Raw genomic sequence first — 12,966 nt, 5'->3', positions numbered from 1 at the left:
TGTTTCTAATACTGGATCCCCTATGTCTTCATTATCGACTCCCATTTCTTCCCCTACCGCGTCATCACAGTCACTTCACCTCTTAGAGGGTCGTTCCTTGCTGTTCCATAGACGGTGCGTGTGAATGCCAGCGAATGAAATACATTGTGGGATGTTTTGGCGTTCGGTTCCGTGTAGTCCAGAGCGAACAGATGTTAACTATGGGCTCAGACCCTTGCGAGAAAACAGCAATGAACACAGCCTCATTTACCATGGCACTATACTTGTGACCCGGACACCACCCTACAACTAAGCAGCTGCTTTTTATGTGATACGGCGAACACATGTTTTATAATTCGAATGTATCATTTGTTTGTGAATCGTAACCGCTTTACCAATAACATTCGTCATTCATTAAAAATCTCAATGGATCTGAAACAGTGGTCGGTCCATGTTTATTCCTGGATTTCTGGTAACACGTAGAAAATAAAATTTCCTTCTACGGATGCGAACAGTGTGGTGAAGGAAATAACTAAAAACATTGCTGAGGACAGGAACTTTCTGAAAATTGAAAGAAAAGAACACAGTTTTTTTCTCGGGTGCCTGCTTTTATTTTGCTTTACTCCTTGGCACAATGATTAATCTTAAAGTGACAGTAGACTGAAAATACTGTACTGAAGCGAAAGGCGGCTACAAGACGCTGGCAGTCTTGCGGTAGGCGGCGAACTGCTCCAGATACTGGTGGGTGGTGTCAGTCGGCTGGTAGATGTCGTTCATCCGGTTCTGCAACAGAAATGCAATCACGGCTGCTCAGTACAGGGTGATCGACAGTGTTATATTCTGTATTAAACATCGCACTCAGCAGGCGACCCATCTAACTCAGTCACAGAGCGACAATCACATAAACTTAAAGAGAGCGCTTGTTTCAAAGGAATCCACAGGTCTGCAACTAGCGTTATAACCACCTACTTTACACACTACTATGAACAGGAGGCCTAGCCCAGCAAACTTATGCGGGAATCGCTGCAAGAAAGGCGATGTTTCTCTCACAGAACACCAGAATCAGTTCAGAGTGTTTTCTTCTACAGCCTACATAAATTATTTGGTAAGAGGAGTTATGGCTTGTGCACAGCACAGAATCATTTCCAAATATTGTTCATAATGTCCTCTAAAGTGACATGTGATTTATCTAACCAAACAAAGTAAACGTCAGAGATAAATAGCACACACACTGATAACATACACGGCTTTAGGAAAACGACTACAATACTCGTTTTCTTCGTAACTACATATTCTAGCTGAATCAGTGTAATTTATTATGTCTTCTTTAAACAACCTTCAACTTGGTCATCATTTGCAGTGCGACACACATGGAAATGGCCCTGCTGGATGATGGAAGTGACCACAGCCGCTGGTCCCATTCCCTTTCACCGCAAACCGTTTACAATACTACTTTCACAGGTGATACATAGGCCCCATAGAAAAGTCTAACGCTGTGCAATATGGCCTTCCAAGTGGTCGCGCAGGAGACCCTCTTCTATCAACTAACATTTGAGGAAATTATTTCTTACAAACATTTATGTGTTCCAAGGTGATACGCCGTGGCTCGCTAGCTTGTTTGGGAAGCAATCTGGCGGCATTCTTCCACAAAATGAGGGGAAGCATCTGGCTGCAAGATGGACAAAAAGTCAGAACACTTACATTCCCCTTTTCTTAAACTGATGTCACATTGGCATTTGTACAAATTAATCGACGTCATACTTGCACTTTATCCCGTGGCGTAAAAACTCGACTTTATTTCGGTTGCTCAGAATGACGATTTATGCATACGTTGAGACGTTGTCGCGTTTGTGAAAATCACACAATTGGTCTTCTTGGAAGATGTCTATCATCAAATTTGCAAATCTACTAGATTTCTTTACATTTTGAATTATATCTTTACCAACTATTTTACCAACGCCACAGTGAGAACTATGTCGTATGGGAGATTTCTTTGGAATTCGAAAACATGACTGCTGCATACGCGCGACATTTACTTCGCTGTTGAGTGATCTTGCAATCGATAATACTCTGGTACTCAGTACAAACTTGAAACTTCGTGACACATTATAACTAAATGCCGGACTATGATTCGAACCTTCGCCTTTCGCTCCTGATCCACTTACCAACTGAGCTGACCAAGTACGGCTCAAAGTTCAACTCGGAAATTAAATCTTCTCTCGCTGGTGTTTCCCACATTATACAGGTCCAGGCAAGTTCTCTCTCTTACATGTTTGGTCGAGGGCAGCTTCGTCAGAGTCTGTGGGCTCCTTTCCTCTGCACGATGTTATGTAGCAGAACATATTTGGAGTTTAAAAGAAAGATGGAGCTCTTAGCCGTCCGCAAGGGTGGGTGACGAGTGTGGGGTAGTGGCTCTTGACTCCCACCAGGAACGTCGAGTAAAGAGTTTATATTCATGACGAAGCTGTCATACACTTCCAGAAGTCATTTCACGTGATTCCTCTCGTTTAGCAAATTGTAGCATTACGTGGCTGATCATGGCGGCACATTACAATGGCTTTAGCAACTGCCGTATAACGTGTCTGTCTGATCGTCGCAATGTTCATGAAAAATTATGCCATTTCAGTCGGCACAGCTGTGCTTTCGTGTTGACGTAAACCCAACGCAGATGCATACCTTCGCAGGGCAGTGCTGAAATAGCTCTCTCAACATTTTTCCTGTAGACCTCTCGTAGCCGCTTTTGTCAGGGTACAAAAAAGGATCGATTCAACACATCGGCAGCGCGCCACAAATCACAGAAGGACCACCGTCCCCTTCCCACTGCCTCACAAGTTAAACATGACAGGTAGTGGTAGACGTGGCCAGCGCCCGTCACCACTTCTTAGGTCACCTCAACAATCCTCCCAAACTGCACCAAAATCGCTTATGTAGATCAGGAACAGCACAGGGCCTATTAACACTTCCTTGGGAAACGCCAGATATTACTTCTGTTGCACTCGATGACTTTCCGTCAATTATTACGAACTCTGGCCTTTCTGGCAGAAAATCAGGAATCCAGTCGAAGAACTGAGATGATACTCCGCAGGTATGCAATTTGATTAGAAGTCGCTTGTGAGGAACGGTGTCAAAAGCCTTCTGGAAATCTAAAAATATGGAATCAATGTGACATCCACTGATGATACCACTCGTTACTTGGTGAGAATAAAAAGGTGGTTATGTTTCACAAGAACGATATGTTGGCTGTTCGAAAATAAATCGTTTCCTTCGAGGTAATTCATAATGTTCCAACACAGTAAATGTTCCAAGATCCTGCTGCAAATCGACGTTAGTGAACTGCGTCTGTAATTCAGCGGATTACTCCTATTTCCTTTCTTGGGTGTTGCAGTGACTTGTGCAACTTCCCATGTTTTAGGTACGGATCTTGCGACGAATAAGCCGTTGTATATGACGGGTAAGTACGGAGCTATTGTATCAGCGTACTCGGAAAGGTTTCTGAGTGGTATACAATCTGGACTGGAGGCCTCGCCGTTATTAAGTGATTTAAGCTGCTTCGCTACCTATTTTTGGAAGCTACCTATTTTTAAGTACTCATGTTTCCAATTGTTCTTGATGTGAATTGTGAAACATCTACTCCGTCTTCTTTGGTGAAGGAATTTCGGTAGTTTAGCAGCTCTGTTTTAGTGCCGCTGTTTTGATAACAACACCATTGTTATCGTGCAGTGAAGCTATTGATTGCATCCTGCCGCTGGTGTACTGTACATACGACCAGAATATCCTTGGTTTTTCTGTCAGATTTCGATATGGGATTTAAAAAGGTGTTATAACTGCACCACATGTTATTATTTTAAGAAGGCCTATATTTCTCGAGTTAAAAGTAGACTACACGACTTCGTAACGAGCCATTAAATTGTAATATTTAGCCGGCCGGTGTGACCGAAGGGTTCTAGGCGCTTCAGTCTGGAACTGCGCTGCTGCTACGGTCGCGGGTTCGAATCCTGCCTCGGGCATGGATGTGAGTGATGTTCTTAGGTTAGTTAGGTTTAAGTAGTTCTAAGTTCTAGGGGACTGATGACCTCAGATATTAAGTCCCATAGTGCTTAGAGCCACTTGAACAATTTTGGTATATTTATTAATAAGAAGTCATTTCAAAGCCTTTACTTCAGTGATTGACTCAGAAACACACATCATCCATTATTAATCAGGGTGAGCTTCTAAGACCTTGTTGCGTTACCGGTTAACAGTTTTCGTTTCTAGTCCAGAGGCGTTGTCCAGATAAAAAGCAGCGATGTCGTTTCTACTCGTAATACTAGCAGAGACGAATTTCATTTCTTTTTATATTTTGAAGTAATTGCTTTACTGGCAACTATGCTGCTGAACTCGAGGCGAAAACAGCCACCTGATGATGGAGCACGTTTTCGGAACTTATTAATAACGGTTAGGTGTACGTCTCTTTATTGATTTCCGAAGTGACATCGTGCGAAAATTATCGATAGTGGCACGTCGGCAGGCCGCTAGGAAGCAGCCAGCGAGCCCGAGAGCGAAGCTTATCGCAGGACGGGTAATTACCTGGTTCTGGGAGCGAGGCGGCGACGCGAGGTGCAGTGCAGCATGAAGCGGCGGCGGCGGTGGGGCGCAACTGTTTATCTGCGCGGAACGTCCAGCCCGCCGAGTTTGTTTACTGCGCGCGAGCCGATTAGGGCGTCGGGGGAGCGACTCTAGAAGTCGGTGTATCAGTTTACTCCCGCCGGGCAGGCGAAAAGAAGGCGAGCCTGCGGGTGTTTGAAAAGGCGATACCGCGGTATCACCACAAGTTCTGAAAACTAAACATCTATGTTTCAGAACACCGGCGATACCCAAAGGAAAACACCAAGTCCGTTTAAAGATACTTGCTCGAAACGCAGGCGATTAAAATTCATAAAAGTGTGCTTCACAGATGCCTGGCAGCGTTACCAAGCAGAGGAATAGCCCCACGTCCTCTATATTCTCTTAGTAACGGAATCGACACTGCATAAAATAGCAACGCTCTATGAGGTGCTCAGTATTGCAGTATTATGAATGTAACACACACAACACTGGTGTAATATTCAATAATATTTATTATTTGTCACACGAACAGGTTTTCGCATGTTACCCCATCGTCAGGTACAAACATAAGTATGTGGTACAAAGAAATTTTGTTGGATCGAAGATTTTAAAGTAGTGCATCTACAGAGTGTGTCTAATCCAAGAAATGAACATTTTAATGCCAGAATAGGAATAAACAAGACGGATTTAAGCTTAAATCCAGCAATGTAAAAACATTTTATGTGCACAACATCCGTTGGACACCTTTTGGCCAATGGTAAAGGCAGTGCGCCAGCTTTGGAAAAGAACTCATATATAAAATTACTTTTAAGCGTGGCAAATTCTGTACAGGTCAGTCTGAAAGGGCAATATGTACGCTAAATGATAATTAATTGAAACCCTCAGCTGCCGACAGGTGTTATTAAAATACCTCGATGGGGACAGCTGAAAATGTGTGCTCCGACCGGAACTTGAACCAGGGATCTCCTGCTTATATGGCAGACGCTCTATCCATCTGAGCCACCAAGGACACCCGTGTCCCGTAAGAGTTCGGGCAACCTGTGCGCATTCGCACAGACGAAGGTCAATAGTCACCTTAGTGTGAGCGAGTAATGAGTGAATGGGCATATATCTATTAGGTACATTACGTATATAGATTGTAGACAGTTGCGAATGTGGGTCTCAAGGGAAGCGTGCAAGGGATAACTCCCTGCAGTCGTGCTATTCATCTGTGTCCTCGGTGGCTCAGATGGATAGACCGGCTGCCATGCAAGCAAGAGGTCCCGGTCGGGGCACACTTTTTCAGCTGTTCCCATCGAGGTATATCAATAACAACTGTCGGCAGCTGAGAGTTTCAATTAATTATCATTTATTCTAGTGAAGCTGCACGGTCATCAATGGTATCTGTTCTTTCGAGAACAGTTACTATCTTCATATACAATATTTACGCCGGCCGCGGTGGTCTAGCGATTCTGGCGCTGCAGTCCGGAACCGCGGGACTGCTACGGTCGCAGGTTCGAATCCTGCCTCGGGCATGGGTGTGTGCGATGTCCTTAGGTTAGTTAGGTTTAAGTAGTTCTAAGTTCTAAGGGACTTACGACCTAAGATGTTGAGTCCCATAGTGCTCAGAGCCATTTGAACCATTTTGAACAATATTTACGCGCTTGAAGGAGCACCACATATGTTGGATACTTAGAAACGGAAACTTCATTTTTGGAGACCAGCTGCTAAAAGAAATTGAAACGTAAAGTATCACATCACATCCACAAATGAAGGAAGATGAACTATCTTGAAATTTTGGAAATTAATAAACACGTGTCCATCATCCCAACTTTCGTACTGAGTGTCTAGACACAGTTCCCTTACTAGCACTTCTTACTGCACACACTGCTCATAATCACGTCCAGGCCCTGTTGCAAATTACTCCTCTTACGTGCCTTATTTTCCTTTATTTTAGTTACTTTAATTTTTCTCGTTGAGTTATAAAATTGTACTTTCTATAATCACAGCTGCTTCACTAACCTGCTTAATACCATTATTATATCTTACTGATTATAATTCAGGATCTATTAAAGACAAGGCTTCTTTGTTCAGCCACATCTTTGGAATATATCACCAAAGTTTATAGTTCAACTATTTTCTGCTGTGTATAACTGTTGTAATTTGTCTATAATTCATTAGTTAACATGTCACATATTATATCTTAGTTAAATAATTTTACATAACTTTTACACTAATACAGTCCGTCTTCTTTTATTACTAATTCTGACATTAAAATTTTCATCTCTGGAAATGTAAATATCTGTAGATGCATTACTTTGAAATATTTGATCCAACAACATTTCACTCCACCACACACTTACGTTTGTACCTGATAGCGTAATAGGCGAGAACCGGTTCGTGTAACAAATAACAAAAAATTGTAGACTATTACATCAGTGTTGCGCGTATTTCATTCATAATGTATAAAACATCCTACCAATAACCGACAGAACAGTCAATCAGTGCAATAATGCAGTACATTATTACATTCACGCAACAGATCACAAGCAGTATTTACATTGTCATCTTTTTCCATAAGATAATTTTTAGAAGCTTCTCGCGTTTGTAACTAGCAAACGTTGAAAGTGCAAATTATAGTGACGTTACAAAAATCATGGTATAGAGATATGCACAGATACAGATGGTGGTGGTACCGCGGATACAAAATATAAAAGGGCAGGATGTTGGCGGGACTGCCATTTGTACTCAGGTGATTCATGTGAAAAGGTTTCCGACGATATTATGATCACCGCAATATAGGAATTAACGAGCTTTGAAGCGGAGTGGAGCTAGACACATTCCGGCAAGAACTATAGGGTGATCCAACTAAGCTCTTTACCTTTCCACATTCGCTGGTTTGTAAGGGATACTTATGTTTTTAAAGCAACCAGCACTCTAAACTCGTGAATGACAAAGACGTCAAATGGTTCAAATGGCTCTGAGCACTATGGGACTTAACATCTGATGTCATCAGTCCCCTAGAACTTAGACCTACTTAAACCTAACTAACCTAAGGACATCACACACATCCATGCCCGAGGCAGGATTCGGACCTGCGACCGTAGCAGTCGCGCGGTTCTGGATTAAAGAGCCTAGATCCGATCGGCCACCGCGGCCGGCACACAGACATCATGAAACTTACATTTCCTCTATGCTGTTTTATACCGGTGTAGCGGTGGTTCAAGATACCTTTTCCACCTTATCCGACGCGACGGACGTGTTTCGTTGTTTGGGTATGAAATCACGAACATCCGCATAAGACAGCAGTCTGCTTGTTGTTCAAAACAGGTAAACCCTAAATTCTATGTACTGTTATTAGTCTGAAACTAGTAATAGAATTTTGAAAAGTTAAAAGCCGTGGTTTCGTCTCTCTTAGAACTACAATACTAGCGGCAGAAATCACTATGGTTCCATTAGAAAAAAGTGATGGTGGTGCTAATATCTCTGTAATTAATACAGCTATGAAAACAGACTTCATTAGAAATTATTCACAACTCACTTGAGTGTGAAGATAATTAAAATATGTTAAACGATGCAGGGTCGTATGTCACTGGAGGAGAGAAAGTGTTCTTTATGATGGTAAAAAAGCACACCCTTTTCCCGTTTTCAAGAAGGATCGTCGAACAGATGCGCTAAACTATAGGCATGTATCTCTGATGTTGGTAAGCTGTAGAATTTTAGAACATGTGTGTTATGGCATTTCCAGAGCCGAAAATCTCCTCTCTAGGAATCAACATGGGTTCTGGAAACAACGATCGTGTGAAATCCAGCTTGCACTGGTACTACATGAGACCTAGAAGACTGAAGATACCGGCGTCCAGGTAGATTCCGTGTTCGTTGACTTCCTTAAGGCACTCCATGCAGTTCCGTGCTGACGCGTAATGAACAACATACGAGCGTATGGAATATCAGACCAACTGTGTGACTGGACTAAGAGTGTTTAACAAACAGAACATAACACGTTATTCTCAACAAAGAGAAGTCTCCAGATGTAAAAGTGACTTGGAGCATACCCCAAGCGAGTATTATAAATCCATTACTTTTTACAACATATACGGTGATTCAGGTGTCCCTAACGATGGGTATTACGCAACCCGCAATGCATTCAAATGCCACGTGCAAGATTTTCACATTCTCTCGCTCGCTACATGCAGACTGTTAGTGTTAAAGAAAAAATTAACAAGACCCTTTTCCTAGGAAATTTAACATAGTTAAATTCTGCACTGGAATACATTTTCTCCCGAGGTGGTAGTTTTCGAATTATTAAAGAAAAACAAACTTCAAACGCGTTTTTCTGGTATAACTCGTAAACTGAGGCCTCCAGCGAGAACGTATCTCAGTAAAAAATTTAACTACATTAAATTTCGTACAACAAGCTCTTGTTAATTTTTATCTGTAGAACTAACAGTTTGTGCTTAGCAAGCGAGAGAACGAAAAGGTGCTGCGGGTCGCATAAAACCCACTGGTTGGGGCAGCTGAATTATCCTGTATATAAAAGACGTAGTAGAGAACATCGGAGTTCCATGTGGATTTTCGCGGATGGTGCTGTTGTATTTAGAGAAGTCGCGACGCTAGAAAATTGTAGCAAAGCGCGGGAAGACCTGCAGAGATCGATAGTTGGTACAGTGAGTGGCAGATGAGCCTCAGCAGAAAGAAATGTAACATATTGCGTGTACATAGAGGGAAAGACCCATTATTGTACAATCAGACTATTGCACAGCAGTCAAAGGAAACATTTCCATAAAATACTAAGAGTATGTGTGACTGGATAGTTACTTCGCCTTGGTTGCTCACACCGCTTTACGGTAATCCTGAACATCGGCAGGGCATAATGGGGCGCAGCAACAGCGGAGACGCGCTGAGGCTTGAGCTGCGCCAGAGCAGAACATGACGCGGCGCAGATCCGAAACGTGCCGTAATGGCCGGCAAATCGGATCTGCGCGGCAAGCACGGCCCAGTCTACCAATACAGCCTCACTGGCTGGCCTCTACGTCTGTATGCGTTAAGCCGCTCCAGGCTACGGCACGCACAAGCGCCGGCTGTCGAACAGGTGCGTGACAGCAGTCAGGCTGCGTGAACCTTGCTTCACCTACTGGCCACAGGTCCTTTATGGACCAGAACTCGAAATCCCTTTTGGAACATATAAAGTTATACAGAAAGTGGCTCGTTGCTGTATTTCTTGAACTAATTTAAACCAGAGCCACTTTGCTTAGCCACCATTATTAAGGACAAGTCAATGTTAATTAAATGTTACTACGGAACGTGACGATGTGATGATCATTCAACGACGTACTTTACACTTTATAACGCTCATTGTGCCTAACTGTTAGAGTAATAAAGGGTGTCCCATGAAGAATGGTCAGCATTCAAGGATATGACAGAAACGAACATTCGAAGCAAAAATCTAGCAAGCATAGGCTCTAAACTGCATACCGGTGCCGTAAGAGCTATGAACGATTATTCACACTCCATACTGTGAAACAAATCTCTTCTACTGGAAGCTGTTTGCGTTCCATACTTCGGTACGAGGTAGTATGGACCAAAACAAGATAAAGTCGTCTAGTAAACATGAGGTCTAAAATGTGTACCTTAAGAGCTACGACCACTTGTTCCGCAGAGGTGTGTTTCACAGCAGCGAAGATGAACAAGTGCCCATAGCTCAGAAGATAGACATTTGACATTTTAGACCCCATGTTTACTGCACTTCTTTGCTTCGAATGATGATTCCTGTCAAATCTCTGAATATTTACCATTCCTCCTGAGGCAACTTGCATATCATGACTATGCTTTTTAGTGGTCTAATCACATATGAAGATGGCAGGTACCGAAACCGTGATGTGTATGTTACACATATTTAACTAATCAAGAACACACATTATGAAATGGATCTCTCTCTCTCTCTCTCTCTCTCTCTCTCTCTCTCTCTGTGTGAGTGAGTGTGTGTGTGTGTGTGTGTGTGTGTGTGTGTGTGTGTGTGTGTGTGTGTGCGTGTGTGTGTTTTCCCATCTCCTCCTAAACCTCTGGACCGATTTCAACCACACTTGAAACACGTTTTTTACTGTCCGTCAACAATAGCTGTGGGAGTAATAACTACCTACCTACCATAGTTCAGAAAATATGACGTCATAAACAATTGGCTGTGTGAGAAACTGCCGCATCATGCATGACGTTAAATTTATTACTTCTTTGCTACCAATTCTGTTCACAACATATTTCGCTGACTGTATCCATATATTCCGTTGAATGTATCTACACGAATACATGACTGTACGACACACAGTTCAAGAGATATGACAGCATAAACGCTGAGATACATGAAAAATGGGCGCATCATGCATGAAACTATAATACATTTATTCGTTACTACTGAGACACTCCTACAGTAGATGCCTGACACCCGGCAGCACATTTGACAGCTATCAACGGCTTAGCGCAAACGGCCGTAGGAGAAAACGACAGCCGTCTACAGAGCTATGAACACGTGACGTCAAAGATTCGTTTACAAAATTCGCATTGTAGACATGCAAAGCAGCAGCACCCAGCGTACAGAAACTGTCCTGGCTAATGTTTCTTAATATGGATACTATTCTTATCTGTACATATGGCTTTGTACGGTTGTTTCATAATTTCAAAGGTGTTTTCACGAATACATGGAAACGAAACTTTTTTCGATACTTAGCTATAAACACATTTCAGTTTTTGCTTCCATGCCTAATACAAAATTGGCAAAATGAATACCCGGGCAACATGTCCGAAAGACCAGACACCACACATTCATTTAATTTGATAGGCCTAGCTGGGCAATGAATCCATCTTCTTCAGTGCGGATGCGCAATTACGTCTGACCTCCTGTGGGAATCTCGGAAGAGCAAATATGGAGGAAATGGACAGGGGCTGCAGATACTTGGCGCTCGATGGGAGTGTGGATCGGCCTTGAGGCGATCCGAGATGCTCGGTGCAGTTGCGATAACGCTGTGTCCCGGATGGGGCAGTGGTTGCCGCACATGCCTTGTAAGCAGGAGATCTGGGTTTCGAATTCCGGTCCGGTACACATTTTCACCCGTCGCCGTCGACTACGTGTAATGTCTCGAAGCAGCTGACAGCAGTGCTTCCTCTCCTTTCCTTTCCTTTTTTCCCCTCTCCACCTTCAATTTTCATACAATATTGTTTAACCATTTACGAAAGCCGCATTCTTCCATTTGGCAATATGTCAATTTTTAAAGTTCATGAACATGTAAAACAGTAAGTCTTTACTTACAGTAGGTAAGACTTGACACACTGATCATTACTAGCGAGAAGAACAATAGGAAGTACGTATCTCTTAACTAAGGATACGTATAACGAGAGTGCCAATTCTGTCAAGCAGTGTCGCATCACAGATGTAAAAGATGACAATGAGGGTAAAAGATGACAATGGGGGAAGAAAACGGAAAACAGTGATCCAAAAGCTATAAAGCAAAATACTAGATCAATGAAGATGAAGTTAAATAGTTACCTACATGATTAATAACTCACAGCCTATAATACATCGACATCGTAATTATACTCAGAGGCTGTTACAGGTATACGTCTGTACCTTCAGTAAACATTATAATCCCATTTCTGCTTTCACGCTTATTTTAAACACCAATGCTGTATTACTGCTTTCTTGCTTGCACAGGAAACTGAGGTTGACCAGAGCAAACTATCTGAAAATTTATAAAACATCTCATGAAAAGCTTTACAGTGCAGGTCAGACAAAAATCATTGTGAAGCAATTCAGAAATTACCCCTGTACAGAGGGAATGACGACGTGTAATTTCCGTCCTCTCGACATGACATAGAAAAATGGGAGCCATGGTTTATTATTTGAATTTGTAACTTAATTCCGTAACAAAATAAATGAAGTATCGCAACTTATCATCAGGCGACCATTCAATAAGTACAATCTTAATTCCATATAGTACATATATGTTAAATTACGGATTATGAAATAAGTACAACAGCACTCGGGTCGGCGTAGTAGTTTCTCATCGTAAGAAACATTTTTTCCCCAATGGATATGAACATGAAAAAATACAAGTACAAAACGAAAACTAAATGACGCAGACGAAAGTGCGGAAGTTCGAAGTTTGGACATGGGCATTCAGGAAGCAGGACGGCGTGATGCAGCTGCATCTCTAATTTGGACTGCTGAGTAGCGGGTTACCGCGGCAACTGACCTGCAGGTAGGGTGGCGGAGTGGCCTGCACTGAGGAGCCCAGGAAGCCCTGCAGGAACTCGCGGATGAGGTCCCAGCAGCTGCCGGGGACGACGCACGGCCGGTACTCCACCTGCAACAGAAGGCGCAGTTTCCATTGCAATTAGATGTTAGTAAATGACGGCGGTTTGGTACACCTAACA

General features: G+C 42.7%; 1 protein-coding gene across 1 annotated transcript in view; it reads right to left on the bottom strand.

The window, feature by feature from the left end:
• Positions 1 to 572: 572 nt before the first annotated feature.
• Positions 573 to 12,966, bottom strand: part of LOC126484617 (mediator of RNA polymerase II transcription subunit 20) — a 602,543-nt gene continuing 590,149 nt past the window's right edge. Inside the window, exons 4-5 of the mRNA XM_050108202.1 lie at positions 12,786 to 12,896; positions 573 to 762 (exon numbers count right to left, since the gene is read on the bottom strand). Coding sequence (XP_049964159.1) covers positions 670 to 762; positions 12,786 to 12,896 — 204 coding nt within the window. The 3' untranslated portion in view covers positions 573 to 669. The remainder of the gene's footprint in view (positions 763 to 12,785; positions 12,897 to 12,966) is intronic.

This window comes from Schistocerca serialis, chromosome 6, assembly GCF_023864345.2.
Source record: "Schistocerca serialis cubense isolate TAMUIC-IGC-003099 chromosome 6, iqSchSeri2.2, whole genome shotgun sequence".
Taxonomy (NCBI): Eukaryota; Metazoa; Arthropoda; class Insecta; order Orthoptera; family Acrididae; genus Schistocerca; species Schistocerca serialis.
This window is presented reverse-complemented; position numbering and strand designations above follow the sequence as displayed.